Source organism: Mastigoproctus giganteus, chromosome 13 (assembly GCF_048544385.1).
Source record: "Mastigoproctus giganteus isolate SK-2022 chromosome 13, ASM4854438v1, whole genome shotgun sequence".
In the NCBI taxonomy this organism is placed as follows: Eukaryota; Metazoa; Arthropoda; class Arachnida; order Uropygi; family Thelyphonidae; genus Mastigoproctus; species Mastigoproctus giganteus.
In genome coordinates, this window is record NC_143587.1 from 10,450,555 (window position 1) to 10,469,200 (window position 18,646).

Genomic DNA, 18,646 nt, shown 5'->3' on the forward strand with positions numbered 1-18,646 from the left:
CAGTTTTTTGTATTAACACTTTCCAACTGATGAAGGGCAACCTATGCCCAAAAGCTATTGATTTTTGTCTATTTTTAACTTATCTTATGTGTTTCCTGTTAAAAGAATTTTAATAAACCTGTGTTCCCATATTTTCTCAGTAAAACTGAACCCTGAGAATAGAGGCCTCTAACTTATATATCTGGATTTTATTTATTAAAAAAGTATTATATGATTCCTTTCTGTATGGATTTTTAATTCATACTAAAAGACTGATGTAAAAATATATTCACATGTACCCAATAAAATATTTATTATGGGATGCCTGCTCCCAGGGAGAATATGCCATTCCATTTTGAAACAGAGCAAACTTTAAAAAATAAAACTTTCCTTAATCCTATTTTAAACCCACTGGCCAAATCACATTTGACAATCTTACTGCTGTTTATAATATTAGGATATTTATGCTTCTTAGTAGGAATAATCTCTTTGCAATTAACATGCTGATTAAGAAATAATTAACATAATAATGAACAATGGTGATCTAATGTTGCTTATATTAATTACTGGTTAATCAACATGGGGGGTCATGTGTGAAGGCATCTCTTGAGAAAGTGAATGCATAATAGCAGAGAACTTTCTTATGTCTAATAATAATTTTAGTAAGAAAAATAAAAATATGAGGTATCAGGTACCTTTAGATCATCCACATTTCACAATGTGCAATGAATGGGCATATATTAAAACATGTCAAATAAATAATGAAATGGATATTAATAAAACATTTTACAGCGCTACAGGGAATTAACTTCTTGATCTATATGCTTCTTGATATGGATTAAGAAGTTAAGTTAATAATTACTAGCAAACAATAGTTCACCAACTTGTTGGATATTATACAAGCAAGTTCCAAATATTTATAGAAATTTTTAACATAATTGTGAAATAATAAGGCTTTTAAATTTGAACAGCAGAAGTAATATTTCAAAAGAAATGCTTATATTTAAATAAACAGACTTCCAAACAAACATATACTTCCAATTAAGCTTCTGCTTAAAAATACCTATCGTAAAATGAGACTGCATTAAACCACCAAGCAAACATGAATATACAAAAAGAAAGATACTGATAATAAAACTGATCTTACTACACAAGGTTTTTCTCAACCAAGAATGAATCATATATTTACCCTATCCAGCATGCCAACAATATAACGTGTATCATTAAATGGCCCAATGTCTTCATAATGTCTGCCATATACAATAGCCATGGCTTGCAAACACATTGCTCGCATGGATACTTTAGTGGTCAGAAGAAATCGGTGATAAAGATCATTGAAGAATTCATACCTTAAAATAAAAGACAGTTTATTAGTTGCTGACTTCTGAACTATTGTTTTAAAAACAAAAACAGAGTGCCTATGGGTATAGATTTCTTTTTAAGAAAAACAAAGGATAGTTTAAAATTATTAACAATCATTTAATTCAGTGATTCCCAAATTTTTGAATCCAACGCTCACCTATTACCAAGTATTATTTCTAATGCTCCCTTCATGAAAATCAAAATAATTTATTAGTATTTTAAGAATGTATCTATGAATTCCAAAAATTTCCTGGTAAAATAAAGCATGCATAACTATGTTTGATACCATATACTTGGATTTCAGAAAATCCTTTTGATACTGTTGCACATGGAAGACTGCTGTACAAACTGGAGCAGTATGGCATTAAGAGCAAGTTGCTATTATGGATAAAAGGATGGCTCAGTGGGAGAAGACAGTGTGGTAATCAGTGGACACTGCTCTTCGTGGATTAATGTCATTAGTGTGGAGTCTTCCAGGATTCGGTGTTGGACCCATTGTTGTTTTCTATATTCATCAATGAATATCAGACTTGATGACAAAGTTGGCAGACGATACAAAGGTTGGCAGGGTTGTTAGTGACAGTACAGTACTGAAACAGGATCTGAAAAGATTTGGCAGATGGGCTGAGAGTTGGCAACTGAAGTTTACCATTGACAAATGCAAAGTACTGCATATGGGTAGCAGTGACCCCAGAGAGTAATTACAAACTATGCAATACTACACTCGGGGTAGTGGAGAATGAAAAAGACCTGGGAGTAATTGTGCAGTTAGACACAAAGTTTTCTGAGCAGTGCAGACAGGCTGCACAACAGCTCATGCAGTCTTGTCAATGATATACTGAAATTTTGCTAGCAGGGATAAGGAGGTGATTATTGTTTTGTATAAGGCAATGGTCAGGCCTCACCTTGAGTACTGCATACAGGTCTGGAGACCTCATTTCAGGAAGGATGCGACGTGCTGGAACAAGTACAGAGAAGGGGCAACAAGACTGGTGATGGGGAACAAAGGGGTGCTCTTACCAAGAAAGAGCTTAAGTTCTGCAAATTGCAGTGGCTGGAGACTAGGCACCTGCAGGGTGATCTGATTGAAGTGTATAAGACCTTGAATGGTTTGAGCAGGCTCAATGCTGATGGGATACTTCCTCTTGCTCAGATTACGCACCTGAGGGGGCATAAATTCAAACTGAGGAAAGACGGTTGTAGAATAGATGTGAGGAAATTTGCCTTTAGCCAGCAGGTGATTGATTGTGGAACAAACTTCCATCTGTTATTGTGGAAGTTGATAGCTTAAATAAATTCAAGGAAGAACTGGACAAACTTTTGGAGCAAACGGACAGGTGAAATGGGAAGAGTTTTTTTTTTTTTTGCTAATGCTGTATAATCTTTTGAGGGGCCCATCAGGCTCTCAGCTGCCCACATCAACGCCAGAGCTTGCACTTGGTCATCACGCAACACAGCGGCAACCCCCAAGGCAGATTGCGCTGGTCCCAAAGGAACTAGTAGTTGTTGGTGACTCTATTGTCAGGGAAACGGGAAATATATTGTGTAAAAAGGATAGGTGGAACAGGACCAGGGTATGTCTGCCAGGGGCAAAGGTTGATGACGTTGTAGAGCAGATATCATCTTTTAAGGGCACAAAAGGTGATATAGTTGTACACGTTGGCACTAATGATATTAAGAGTAGGAGACCGGCAGAATTACTTAACAAGTACAGGTCACTGTTGAAAAAAAGCTGTGAAGTAGGGATGAATTTGAAAGTGTCTGCAATTCTGCCCAGACATGATAGGAGGGAGTATATGATGAGGGCCTTGTCGATCAATTCGGCCCTGGAACGATTGTGCAAGGCTCAAGGGGTAGAATTTTTTTCAGCCTGGACTAGTTAACAGGAGAGAGAGAGAGAGAGAGAGAGAGAGAGAGAGAGAGAGAGAGAGAGAGAGAGAGAGAGAGAGAGAGAGAGAGAGATTGCTTCTACAGGGACGGGATACACTTAAATAGAAAGGGTGCAAGAATATTTGCTGATGCTATCGAGGCAGTGTGAGGTGGGTCGGAAAACTGATAGCTTGGGGGGATACAAGGACTAATAGTTTAACAGTAGCCGTAGCAGAGGTGAAGGTGATTCTTGCACAACTTCTATTAGAATAAGTAGCGACCTGGAGCGAGGGGTGTTGGGGGTTTCAGGGACGGTTGTCAGTCATCGTGAAACAGGTGGGTATATGGGATGTGTTAGAGTGGCTGGGAATAGGAATAAGTGCATGTATACCAATGCTAGAAGTATAGTAAATAAATTTGATGAATTTGAAGTGTTGGTCAAGACATCAAAGGCGGATATTGTTGGGATATCAGAGACGTGGTGTCACCCAGATATAAGGAATGCCGAACTGGAATTTGGGGAGTACAATGTGTACAGAAAGGATAGACAGGACAGGAAGGGAGGAGGTGTTATGCTGTTAATAAAGAAAAATATAAAATCAAAAGAAGTGCATCCAGTTGATACAGATGAACAGTGCACTGTTGAGTCAGTTTGGTGTGACATAAGCACTGCGAAAGCAAAAATTACAGTAGGAGTGTGTTATAGGCCTAATGACTCGAATGAGTGCAATGAACAATTGTACAGAGAAATAGAGTGAGCTAGTAAATCAGAATGTCTTATAATGGGGGATTTTAACTTCCCAGATATTGACTGGAACTTGTGGGTTGGGCACTCACACACTAGTCAGACTTTTGTGGATTTATTGGATGATTGTTTTCTGCAGCAGCATGTTCGAGAGGCAACCAGAGAAAGTAATACAGTAAACCCCCACTATTTGCGGTATCTGTATTCGCGGTCGCTGATTTAATATAAAATGGAACCTAAAAAAATGCGAATTTTAAAGCGCCGTGAACATTTTGGTGGGGGCAGAGGGGTGACAAAATCGCGAGCGTGGATGTTTCTCACTAATCCTTGTTCAGTATTGTTATGCGCTTGTCACTGAAGGTTTCGTCATTTGCTTTCCATTTATATGCTTAATAAATTGAATAAATTTATCAATTTATAAATTGATATGCTTACAAAAGTGATAAATCTATCATTTTGCAGTGTAAAACAGACTTTTTCGAGTGTGTTAACGGAAGAAAGTGACTTTATTGTGGACAAGTTCTTTCTAACCCGTACAAAAATATGTCTACGAATAACAAGGGAAATGTGAAAAGATCAAAGAAGGTGAAGAAATTAGCGAATAAAATTGAGTTATTAGATAAAATTTCTAATGGTGAAAATGTCTCCTCAGTGGCAAAACATTATAAAATCATTGAGTCAACGGTACGATCAATCCAAAAATCGGAATAAAAAATCCACCGTAGTGTCCGTGAAAATGCGCTAATTGTTTCAAAACTCTGCTCTGTAACTCGTGATGTTAAATTAGAAAAGATGGAAAAGGCTTTAAATCTGTGGATAGAAGACTGAACTCAAAATAAAATTCCGTTAAGTTCACTCATCATTCGTGAAAAGGCAAAACTCCTTTATCAACACTTTAGCGAAACTGGTGATAGCACTGGCAAGATAAGTTTTTTTGCTAGCAAAGGCGCTGCTGGTTTGAAATTTCTAATAAATACAGCACTGTATTACATTTAATATTAAATTGTTTCTTATTTTCATTTCGATGCCATATGCTTGCATTTCACTATGTACGTAGTCATATTATGAAGGTACATATAATACATACATAGAGAAAATTTTAGACTAGTTTTTCTTATATATTTCATACTTTGGAACGGAACCCCTTTATTATTATGGGAGCCATAACTCAGTATTCGCATTTTCGGTATTCGCTGCATTTCTCAGGAACGTAACCCCCGCGACTAGCGGGGGTTTACTGTACTCTTGATCTGGTTATCAGCAGTGATCATTCATGTATTAGGAATTTGCAGATAAAAGAACCACTAGGTGGCAGTGATCACAGTGTACTGACGTGGGATTTACTTAAAGATTTAATTACCATCAGGGGTAAAGGAAAGGGTTTTTGCTTCCGTAAAGGCGAGTACAGTGGTCTCCGACAGTTTTTAAATTCTGTACAGTGGGATCAACTGACGATGTTACCAACAGTAAATTCTAAGTGGGAAGCATTCAAGGAATTAATCGTGGAAGCTACTAAAAGTTTCATACCTATTAAGAAATATTGTTCAAGGTTTAGGACTAAATGGTTGTCAAATGAACTAATGAGACTCGTAACAGAGAAGAAAAATACATGGGATGCATATAAATTATCAAGCGACTCAGAAGCCTATGGCAGATATAAGTTAATCTGTAATCAGGTCACAAAGGAGGTTCGGCAGGCGAAGGCAGATTACAAGAAATCCTTGGCAAAAGATGCTAAGAAAAACAGCAAGGATTTCTTTACTTATATAAACTCTAAAAGGAAGGGGATGAATCTGATTGGTCCACCTGACATCGATGGTTCGACTGTTGATGATCCTGCTCAGATAGCAAACAAACTGAATGAGTATTTTGCATCTACATTCACACATGAGGAATTATTAAGGTTTGAAAATGGCAGAAGGTTATCAAATTGTAGCAGGGTGCTTAATGATCTTGTAATAACTGAGAGCAAAGTGGAAGAGAAATTGTTGAAGTTAAACGTAAGAAAAGCACCTGGGGTGGATGGGATCTATCCAGTTATATTAAAGGAGGCGGCAAGGCAACTAAGCAAACCCTTAGCCATAATTATGAGAGCATCCTTGGACTCAGGGGAGGTTCCCACGGACTGGAGATGTGCAAATGTATACCCAATTCACAAAGGGGGATCGAAGGGTGACACGAGTAATTACAGACCAGTTAGTTTAACTTCTGTTCCGGGTAAAATAATGGAGTCGCTGGTTAAAGATGCATTGCATTATCATCTAGTCAAGACTGCAGCAATAATTCAGACACAGCATGGGTTTGTTAAGGGAAAGTCTTGTCTGACAAATTTGATAGGATATTATGATGTGGTTACAAAGGAACTGGATGCAAAAAACAATTTTGATATCATATATTTGGATTTCAGGAAAGCTTTTGACACTGTTGCGCATGGAAGACTATTGTACAAATTGGAGCAGAATGGTATTAAGGGTAAGTTGCTACAATGGATAAAAGAATGGTTAAGTGCGAGAAGACAGAGGGTGGTAATCAATGGGTGCTGCTCTTCTTGGACTAATGTTATTAGTGGAGTCCCACAGGGTTCGGTGTTAGGTCCACTGTTGTTTTGTATATTTATCAATGATATTGATGAAATTATATCAGGCTTAATGTTGAAGTTTGCAGATGATACAAAGGTTGGCAGGGTTGTTAATGACAGTAATGGCAGTCTGCTACTGCAACAGGATCTAGATAATTTGGGCAGATGGGCTAAGAAGTGGCAACTGAAGTTTAATCTTGACAAATGCAAAGTACTGCATATGGGTAGAAATAACCCCAGAGAAACGTACCAACTGTGTGGTACTACACTTAAGGTGGTAGAAAATGAAAAAGACCTGGGAGTAATTGTGCAGTCAGATATGAAGTTCTCTGAGCAATGCAGACAGGCTGCCAGGGCAGGTCATGGGGTTTTGTCGATGATATATAGGAATTTTGCTAGCAGGGAAAAGGAGGTGATTATCCCTCTGTATAAGGCAATGGTCAGGCCACACCTTGAGTACTGCGTACAGGTCTGGAGACCTCATTTTAGGAAGGATGTAGATTTACTTGAGCGGGTACAGAGAAGGGCAACAAGATTGGTGAGGGGAATGAAGGGATCCTCTTACCAAGAGAGGCTTAAGTTCTGCAAATTGCAGTGGCTGGAGACTAGGCACCTGCGCGGTGATCTGATTGAGGTATATAAGGCCTTGAATGGATTGAGCATGCTGAATTCCGATGGGATCCTTCCACTTGTTCAGATTACGAACCTAAGGGGACATAAATTCAAATTAAGAAAAGACAGATGTAGAATAGATGTGCGGAAATTTGCCTTTAGCCAGCGGGTGGTTAATTGCTGGAACAAACTTCCATCTGTCGTTGTGGAAGTTGATAGCTTGAATAAATTTAAGGAGGAACTGGACAGGCATTTGGAGGGAATGGTGTTATTTTTTTATTTTTTTTTATTTTTTTGGCTGATGCTGCATAAGCTCATACATTTGCTTTCTTGCATCACATGCCACTACTACTACTACTACTTTCCTCTAATTCTTTGGGATCATGACTTATGATCACAATATCAACTGCAAATCGTAAATGGTTTAGCTAGTCTCCATTCACACTAACTCCTTTCTCTAGCCAGTCCAAACTGCTGAAAGCTTCCTCAAGGGAAGCAGTAAACAACTTCAGAGATATTGTGTTTACTCATCGAGCTCCTTTCTCAATTTTAAATTTGCTACTGTCTTTGTCTAGTCTAATAAAGGAGGTAGCATTCTCATATATTTTCTTCAAAATCATAAGGTATAAAGTTCTATGCCTTGTCTTTCCGGTGCCTGAAATATTGCCTTATGCTTTATGGAATCAAATGCCTTTTCATAATCCACAAATGCAATATGCAAATGAATATAAAATGCATTTTTATATTCATTTGCTTTCTCCATTAGCTGTGATATTACATGAAGGTGATCCATAGTTGAGAATTCTGTCCTAAAGCTAGTTTGCTCTTTTGGTTGATTCTCATCAAGTATTCTTTCTAATCTGTTACTAATAACCCTTGTAAAAAACTTGTAGATGTTGGACAACAAGCTAATTGGTCTATAATAACTAATGTATCTCCTATAAAACTAATACTGTTCTATCTGCAGATAAGCTCACTTATAGGGAATATGAAAGTGATGATGAGATAGCTGCTACCTTTCAAGTAGGTTTTTTTTTTTTTTTTTTTTTGGTAGTTATTGGCGCATCGGCTTCTGTGGCCATAATGCACCTCCCAAGGTTTTTGCAGTACTCTGATCCAAGCCTGAGGCGGGATTCGAACCCGCGACCTTTGGGTTGCTAGGCAGGTACTTTACCCACCCGGCTAGCCCGGTCAGTCTTTCAAGTAGTACTAAGTCTTCTGAAAGTGACAGTTCAAGTGAAACTTTTTAAATCCTGCTCAGGTAGCTAACAAACTAAATGAATATTTTGCATCGACATTCACACATGAGGAGTTATTCAGCGAGGGGAATGCCAGAGGTGTATTCAACTCTAGCAGTAAGTTACAGAATCTTGAAATAACTGGGAGTAAAGGGGAGGAGAAACTTTTGAAGATAAACACAAGAAAGGCACCCGGGGTGGATGGGATCTATCCAGTTATATTAAAGGAGGCAGCAAAGGAAGTAAGCAAACCCTTAGCCATAATTATGAGAGCTTCCTTGGACTCAGGGGAGGTACCCATAGACTGGAAATGTGCAAATGTAACCCCAATTCACAAAGGAGGATCAAAGGCTGACACAAGTAATTATAGACCTGTGAGCTTAACTTCTGTTCCAGGAAAATTAATGGAGGCACTGGTTAAAGAAGCACTGCAGGATCATTTAGACAAGACTTCAGTTATAGCTCAGACACAGCATGGTTTTGTTAAGGGAAGTCTTGCCTGACCAACTTGATTGGATACTATGATGCAGTCACAAAAGAACTGGATGCAGGGAATAACTTTGATATTATATACTTGGATCTTAGAAAGGCTTTTGATACTGTTGCACATGGAAGACTGCTACACAAATTGGAGCAGTGTGACATTGGAGGCAAATTGCTGCTATGGATAAAGGGGTGGTTGAGGGGGAGAAGACAGAGAGTGGTAATCAATGGACACTGCTCATCGTGGACTGATGTTATTAGTGGAGTCCCTCAGGGCTCAGTGTTGGGTCCATTATTGTTTTCTGTATTTATAAATGATATTGATGATGGTATATCGGGCTTAATGTCCAAGTTTGCAGACGATACAAAGGTTGGCAGGGTTGTCAAGGACACTACTGACACTATGCTGCTGCAACAGGATCTGGAAAGGTTGAGCAGATGGGCTGAGAGGTGGCAAATGAAGTTTAACATTGATAAATGTAAAGTACTACACATGGGAAACAGCAACCCCAGAGCAACGTATCAACTCTGTGGTACTACACTGACAGTGGTAGAGAATGAAAGGGACTTGGGGGTGGTTGTGCAGGCAGATATGAAGTTCTCTGAGCAGTGCAGACGGGCTGCAAGAGTAGCTCATGGAGTATTGTCAATGATATACAGGAATTTTTCCAGCAGGGATAAGGAGGTGATTATTCCATTGTATAAGGCAATGGTCAGGCCACACCTAGAGTACTGTATACAGGTCTGGAGACCTCATTTCAAGAAGGATGTATAGCTGCTGGAACGAGTACAGAGAAGGGCAACAAGATTAGTGAATGGAACAAAGGGGTGCTCTTACGAAGAAAGGCTTAAGTTTTGTAAATTACAGTGTCTGAAGACTAGGCACCAGCGAGGTGATCTGATAGAGGTGTATAAAGCCTTGAATGGTTTAAGCATGCTCAATGCTGATGGGATTCTTCCTCTAGCTCAGAAAAATCACCTGAGAGGGCATAAATTCAAATTGAGGAAAGAGAGATGTAGGATAGACGTGCGGAAATTTGCCTTTAGCCAGCGGGTGGTTGGTTGGTGGAACAGACTTCCATCCCTTGTGGTGGAGGTTGATAGCCTAAATAAGTTTAAGGCTCAGCTGGACAGGTATTTTGAACGAACAGAGGGGTGAAGTGGAAGTGGGGTTTTTTTTTTTTTTTTTTTTTTTTGGCTGATGCTGCATAAGCTTGCTTTCTTGCATCAAATGCCTCTACTAATGCTAATGCTAGGCAGGTACTTTACCCACCCGGCTAGCCCGGTCGGTCTTTCAAGTAGTACTAAGTCTTCTGAAAGTGACAGTTCAAGTGAAACTTTTTAAATCCGTCAAACCAGGACTCTCAGAAACTTCAATTCATGAGCCATCAAATTCTCAGCAAAAGAATAACATAAAAATACACAACAACAAAACATAATGGGATATTTGGTTTCACAAAATGGCAAGGAAAAAGAACAAGTTCTTGTGGCCAAAGAGACTGTTTGTGACAGTGATAATGTAGAGACTGCTGTCACTGAAAAAGTGATAAGAAAATACCACAGAACATTTGACTCTATTATGTACATATTTCCAAATCAGAAATAAACATAATTAAACCAATGCATGTTTGAGTGCTTTATTATCTTAAAATATTGGGAAAATATTTCTGCTAAACCCAAACGTTGGAATAAATTTATAAATAGTTGTAGCATGGTGTAGGTGCATTTGATTTGAAGAGGGGACTAACTGCTTTTTACCACATCAACAAAATATTATAAATTCAACTTAAACTGTTCATACATGCTTGTCATCAATCACAATAGGAGGGAGTTTAAGAAATATCAAACGAAAAAGTGAAGGTAACAGAGAAGACTAACCATTCCCACACAGTAAACTAGTAAGCACTAATAGTAGCAACTCAAACTTAGTAGATGAGGTTTTGTTGATGAACTAGATTTTATTAAAAATATCTTAGCATAACAATAGTAATAACTGCAAATATACAATTTGGTAAAGTAGGCAGTCACCCTGACTGCCTACTTTACCAAATTGTATACTATACTTAGCAGCTGTAGGCTTACATTGCAAGTTTTGAAAATCTGCAGTTTATCTTTGGTCAACTTTGTTCCAAGAACAATGGAAAAGCAGCCTTATTACCAGAATCTCTAAGAAAGTAGGTAGTTAGGCAAAATTAGTTATTACAAGTACAGGGAAACCCTAACTCAACAATAGTTCCATTAAAAAAAAACTCCCATTATTGTTAACAGGAGAGACTGCTTCAACAGGGATGCGATACACTTAAACAGAAAGGGTGCAAGAATATTTCCTGATGCTATCGAGGAGTGTTAGGTGGGTCGGAAAACTGCTAGCTTGGGGGGGATTCACAGACCAAAAGGTTAAAAGTAGCCGCAGGCAGAGGTGAAGGTGATTCTTGCACAACTTTTATTAGAATAAGTAGCATCTGGAGCGAGGGGTGCTGGGGGTTTCAGGGACTGATGGCAGTCATCGTGAAACAGGTGGGTATTGGGATGTGTTAGGGTAACTAGGAATAGGTGAATGTATGCTTGCATGTATACCAATGCTAGAAGTATAGTAAATAAATTTGATGAATTTGAGGTGTCGGTCAAGACATCAAAGGCGGATATTCCTAATATCACACTGATATTAGGAATGCAGAATTGGAATTTGGGGAGTACAACGTGTACAGAAAGGAGAGATAGGATAGGAAGGGAAGAGGCGTTATGCTGTTAATTAAGAAAAACATAAAATCAAAAGAAGTGCATCCAGTTGATATAGATGAACAATGCACTGTTGAGTCAGTTTGGTGTGACATAAGCACTGCGAAAGCAAAAATAAGAATAGGAGTGTGTTATAGGCCTAATGACTCGAATAAGTACAATGAACAATTGTACAGAGAAATAGAGTGGGCTAGTAAATCAAAATGTCTTATAATGGGGGATCTTAACTTCCCAGATATTGACTGGAACTCGTGGGTTGGTCACTCACCCACTAGTAAGACTTTTGTGGATTTATTGGATGATTGTTTTCTGCAGCGGCATGTTCGAGAGGCAACCAGAGAGGGTAATACTCTTGATCTTGTTATCAGCAGTGATCATTTGTGTATTAAGAATTTGCAGATAAAGGAACAACTAGGTGGCAGTGATCACAGTGTACTGATGTGGGATTTACTTAAAGATATAATTACCATCGGGGGTAAAGAAAAGGGTTTTTGCTTCCGTAAAGGTGAGTACAGTGGTCTCAGACAGTTTTTAAATTCTGTACAGTGGGATCAACTGACAATGTTACCAATAGTAAATTCTAAGTGGAAAGCATTCAAGGAATTAATCGTGGAAGCTACTAAAAGTTCCATACCTATTAAGAAATATTGTTCAAGGTTTAGACCTAAATGGTTATCAAATGAACAAATGAGACTCGTACCAGAAAGGAAAAATGCATGGGATACATATAAATTATCAAGTGACTCAGAAGACTGTGGCAGACATAAGCTAGTCTGTAATCAGGTCACAAAGGAGGTTAGGCAGGTGAAGGCATTTACGAGAAATCTTTGGCAAAAGATGCTAAGAAAAACAGCAAGGATTCCTTTAGTTATATAAACTCTAAAAGGAAGGAGATGAATCTGATTGGTCCACTTGATATCGATCGTTCGACTGTTGATGATCCTGCTCAGAAAGCAAACAAACTGAATGAGTGTTTTTTACACGTGAGGAGTTATTAAGGTTTGAAAATGGCAGAAGGTTATCAAATTGTAGCAGGGTGCTTAATGATTTTGTAATAATTGAGAGCAAAGTGGAGGAAAAATTGTTGAAGTTAAACATAAGAAAGGCACCTGGGGTGGATGGGATCTATCCGGTTATATTAAAGGAGGTGGCAAAGCAACTAAGCAAACCCTTAGCCATAATTTCATAATTATCCTTGGACTCAGGGGAGGTCCCCACAGACTGGAGATGTGCAAATGTACCCCCAATTCACAAAGGGGGGATTGAAGGGTAACACGAGTAATTACAGACCAGTTAGTTTAACTTCTGTTCGTGGTAAAATAATGGAGTCACTGGTTAAAGATGCATTGCAGGATCATCTAGACAAGACTGCAGCAATAATTCAGACACAGCATGGGTTTGTTAAGGGAAAGTCTTGTCTGACAAATCTGATAGGATATTATGATGTGGTTACAAAGGAACTGGATGCAAAAAATAATTTTGATATCATATATTTGGATTTCAGGAAAACTTTTGAAACTGTTGCGCATGGAAGACTATTGCACAAATTGGAGCAGAATAGTATTAAGGGTAAGTCGCTACAATGGATAAAAGGATGGTTAAGTGGGAGAAGACAGAGGGTGGTAATCAATGGGTGTTGCTCTTCGTGGACTGATGTTATTAGTGGAGTCCCACAGGGTTCGGTGTTGGGTCCACTGTTGTTTTGTGTATTTATCAATGATATTGATGAAGGTATATCTGGCTTAGTGTCGAAGTTTGCAGATGATACAAAGGTTGGCAGGGTTGTTAATGACAGTAATGGCAGTGTGCTACTGCAACAGGATCTAGATAATTTGCACAGATGGGCTAAGAAGTGGCAACTGAAGTTTAACCTCGACAAATGCAAAGTACTGCATATGGGCAGAAGTAACCCCAGAGAAATGTACCAACTTTGTGGTACTACACTTAAGGTGGTAGAAAATGAAAGACCTGGGAGTAATTGTGCAGTCAGATATGAAGTTTTCTGAGCAATGCAGACAGGCTGCCAGGGCAGGTCATGGGGTTTTTTCAATGATATATAGGAATTTTGCTAGCAGGGAAAAGGAGGTGATCGTCCCTCTGTATAAGGCAATGGTCAGGCCACGCCTTGAGTACTACATACAGGTTAGAGGCCTCATTTTAGAAAGGATGTAGATTTACTTGAACGTGTACAGAGAAGGGCAACAAGATTGGTGAGGAGAATGAAGGGATCCTCTTACCAAGAGAGGCTTAAGTTCTGCAAACTGCAGTGGCTGGAGACCAGGCACCTGCGCGGTGATCTGATTGAGGTGTATAAGGCCTTGAATGGGTTGAGCACGCTGAATTCTGATGGGATCCTTCCACTTGTTCAGATTACAAACCTAAGGGGGCATAAATTCAAATTAAGAAAAGACAGATGTAGAATAGATGTGCAGAAATTTGCCTTTAGCCAGCGGGTGGTTAATTGCTGGAACAAACTTCCATCTGTCGTTGTGGAAGTTGATAGGTTAAATAAATTTAAGGATGAATGAACAGGCATTTGGGGGGAATGGTGCGATTTTTTTTTTTTTTTTTTTGGCTGATGCTGCATAAGCTCATATACTTGCTTTCTTGCATCACGTGCCACCACTACTATAACACTCCGGCTTATGGCTAGAGTGTTATATAAGGGGTTGCTATCCCATTTTTAAACCTCTGGTCCCATGCAGTAAACTCCCATCATAATAGTGCTGCATATTAGGGCTCATTAGGGCCAGTCCTTTCAAAAGTGCTATATAACAAGAATCTAGGGAGATCCAACAAAAGACTGGAGAAGCACTAAAGTCTCCCAGCCAACAAAGGAGGTGGGAAAGACATAAACGAGCAACTAGAGACCAGTGAGTTTGGCTCCAGTGGTAGGCAAGATCATGGAGATTAAGGAACCATCTTGATAAGAATGGTATCCGTAATGAATTGTAGAACAAGTTGTGAAGAGGAAGTTAATTATTATGACAAAGTAGTAAAATAGTTGGATGCAAGAAATGGCATTGATATTATTTACCTTAACTTCAGAATAGCTTTTTATATAGTTCCCCTTGAAAAGGTTTTATATAAATTGGAACAAACTGAATTATTACAAGATCCTTGTTCGATCAAGGGTTTGCTAAAAGAAAGGAGACAGAGAACAGTCATAAATAGACATACCCCAGGGTAGACCAGTGTAGCAGTCCCTCGAGGATCAGTGTTGGAGACACTTCTGTTTCTTATTTTCTTTAATGCAGGGGAAGTTATCAAAGTTGGCTGATGATTTAATGTTAGGAAGGGTAGTTAATGACAGAACCCGGCCATTTTGCTTAAACTGACTTAGATTGGTTGCACCAATGGTCTGAAAAATGGCAACTAAAGTTGAATTCTTCTAAATGGAAGATGAACTAATGAGACTCATTGCAGAGAAGAAAAATGCATGGGATGCATATAAAATATCAGGTGGCACAGAAGCCTATGATAGATATAAGCTAGTCTGTAATCTAGTCACAAAGGTAGTTAGGCAAGAAAAGGCAGATTACAAATGTTTGGAAAACGATGCTAAGATAAACAGAAAGGAATTCCTCAATTACATAAACTCTAGAAGGAAGGGTATGAATAAGATTGGTCCACTTAATATTGATGGTTCGACTGTAATAATCCTGCTCAGATTGCTGATAATCTGAATGAGTATTTTGCATTTACATTCACACATGGAGTTATTAAATGCCAGAAGTTTATCAAAGTGTAACAGGGTGTGTAATGATACTGTAATAACTGAGGGCAAAGTGGAGGAAAAATTATTGAAGTTAAACATAAGAATGCACCTGGGGTTTGCACCTGTGGATGGAATCTATCCAGTTATATTATAGGAGGCAGCAAAGTAAATAAGCAAACCTTTATCCATTATTACGAGAGAATCCTTGGATTCAGGGGACGTCCCTACAGACTGGAAATTTATGTGCAAATGTATCCCCAATTCACAAAAGGGGGGGGGGTCTAAGGGTGACACAAGTAATTACAGACCAGTTAGTTTAACTTCCGTTCTGGAGAAAATAATGGAGTCACTGAATAAAGATGCACTGCAGGATCATCTAGACAAGACTGAAGTAATAATTCACCACACCGCATGGATTTGTTAAAGGAAAGTCTTGTCTGACAAATTTAATTGGATACTATGATGTGGTTACAAAGGAATTGGAGGCAAAAAATAATTTTGATATCATATACCTGGATTAAAGAAAAGTTTTTGACACTGTTGCACATGGAAGACTACTGTACAAACTGGAGCAGTATAGTATTAAGCATAAATTGCTACAATGGATAAAAGGAGGTGATTATCCCTTTGTATAAGGCAATGGTCAGGCCATGCCTTGAATACTGCACACAGGTCTGGTGGTTTCATTTTAGGAAGGATGTAGAGTTGCTGGAGCGAGTACAGAGAAGGGCAACAAGAGGTTGGTCTTACCAAGAAAGGCTTAAGTTCTGCAAATTGCAGTGTCTGGAGACTAGGCACCTGCGAAGTGATATGATTGAGGTGTATAAGTCCTTGAATGTGTTGAGCAGGCTCAATTCTGATGAGATTCTTCCTCTTGCATAAATTCAAATTGAGGTATAATTTTAAATTGAGGAAAGACAGTTATAGAATAGATGTGCAGAAAGTTGCCTTTAGCCAGCAGTTAGTTGATTGCTGGGACAAACTTCCAGCTGTAGTTGTGGAAGTTGATAGCTTAAATAAATTCAAGGAGGAACTGGACAAATGTCTAGACAGATTGGATGTGTGAAATGTTTTTTTTTTTTTTTTGGCTGATGCTACATAAGTTTGCTTTCTTGCATCGCAAGCTTCACCTTTCACTATTACTACAACTAAATGTAGTTTTACATCCAGGGAACAGAAATTCAGACGTTGCTATAAGTCAGGGGAGAAGTGGGTAGTTAAAAGTGGTCCAGGACAAAAAAGACTTCAAAAAGATCCATATCTTTGTTAAAATGAAGCTTACAGACCTGACCTGTATTCAAAAATGCAGCCTAATCATTGACTTATACAATAGGATAATCACCTCCTTTCCCTGCTGGCAAAATTTCTTTATGCCATTGATAGAATACTATGAGCTGTCCTAGCACCTGTTTGCACTGCTCAGAGACCTTCGTGTCGGACTGTACTTGAATATAAATTTTTCTAGAATACAAAATTAGTCAAATGATGTTAATCAATTTAGCAAGCTTGATCATGTTTAGGCCTCTCCATCAGAATGAGTTCAATATACTGGTTCCTACTTCAAAAATGTTCTAATAATATCATTCAATGAAAACAACTCAAATTATCTTTTCAAAGAAAACTGTCTTTCTTTTCTTTTCTTTTTTTAAGAAATCTCCAATAGTAATAATAACCAATTAAGACCTTTTTAAGGGTTGTATAGAGGTGGTTTCTTATGAGAGGTGGTCTCAAGTCCTAATTACTCACCATCGTACTCATAAAACAATGCTGAAGTTCTTTAGCTAACTTTTCATACTACCATTCTATTCTATTTAACATTTAATAATTATTCCAGTCTTGGTTATGAAGAAAAAAACACTAATTATGCTTGCAACAAACAGTAGTAATGAATACTATGATGTAGGTAATTACACTTGCATTACATATTATTAAAGGGTGTTGGCTTTATAACTAAGTTAATAAAAATAGCATAAACTGTTAAGTAGAAATGATTACCCTTGTAATTTTTAAGTAAACTTCCTTGCTTATTTACTTACGACTGCTTTATATATGAATTTTCTGAGCCATCTGATTCATCTTCTTCTAGTAAAAGTCTTAAATAGTAATCTCCAATTTTAATTTCTTCTGCTAAAGAATTATACTGCACTTCGAATTCTGTATGATTCCAAGATATGACTGCACTTCTATTCAAATCTCTATCCATATTAAAAGCACGGATTTCATTTTCTATGGCATCTTTAAGTTCTTCTCTGGTCTAACAAAAGACAATGGGAAAAAAAGTATTAATAACAGTAATACAACACAGTCTTTCAAAGAAATTGGCATCAAACCTTGCTATGATTACTAAAAATCATTGCGTATGCAGTTAGGCTTTCTAATACCAATTATCTTTCAGAAACCAAGAGGTTATTAAAAAATATTATACAAGTATAGTAATCTGGTTTGCTAACACCATCTGCTCCTGAGATGTAGTTCATAATGAGAAGTGATTTCCCCATACATATAATGACTGAGGGTTCTACATCAGTTCAGGTACCTGAGAACGACCCACAAGGCAATTCTGGTCTTTTTTTAAAGACCTAACTTGCATACAGTCAACCAGTAAATTGCAAAATTACTTTGCAGTTTACTGGTTGAGTACAGTTTCAGTTTTTGAATATAAATACAGTAATGCTAAAAACAAAATTTTTGTTATTAGTAAAAAAAAAAAAAAAAAATTTAAGAATTACTTTCTAATGGTACTTATAAAATTTTTTTTTTTTCCTAAGTAATATTTATTTGCTAAATTATTAGATGTGAACTCTCTACTGTATTTTTATTCTAATTTGAATTAGACAACACTGCTCCACTACTGATATCTTTATTAATTGTGTATATTTGCCTAAAAGATATGATTAGTTTTCCAAATTTCAAACTTTTTTTAACTCCCCCCCCCACCTTCACAATGTCTTCGGCAGTTATCTGAACTGCCACAGACATTCAAAACCAGTAAAATCATTTACCAAATGGGCAAAACATGCTGCCAGACAGAATGCATGTTGTTGGCAGTCCTTTCTGACCAAGGTGTGGATATTATTTTGATTGTATTTAAAAGGGTAAAAAATAAATTGTGAAATGAAAGGTTTGAAAATTTGTCACATCTTCTCGTCAAGATGAAATAAAGAATACTGAACACTGTTGCACGTTGCAGTTGACTGCCTGAGGGGAGCTATTGTCACATGTGCAGTGAGACAATAGAATTGGCACCGCAGCATATATGTACCTATGACAATGCAGCATATGTCCATTTTTAATTTTCCATTTAAACTTAATTGAAAACTATG

General features: G+C 37.9%; 1 protein-coding gene across 1 annotated transcript in view; it reads right to left on the reverse strand.

Annotated features, from left to right (window-relative positions):
• Positions 1–18,646, reverse strand: part of Rme-8 (receptor mediated endocytosis 8) — a 699,549-nt gene that overhangs the window by 444,268 nt on the left and 236,635 nt on the right. Inside the window, exons 22-23 of the mRNA XM_090387774.1 lie at positions 17,360–17,577; positions 1,169–1,328 (exon numbers count right to left, since the gene is read on the reverse strand). Coding sequence (XP_090243900.1) covers positions 1,169–1,328; positions 17,360–17,577 — 378 coding nt within the window. The remainder of the gene's footprint in view (positions 1–1,168; positions 1,329–17,359; positions 17,578–18,646) is intronic.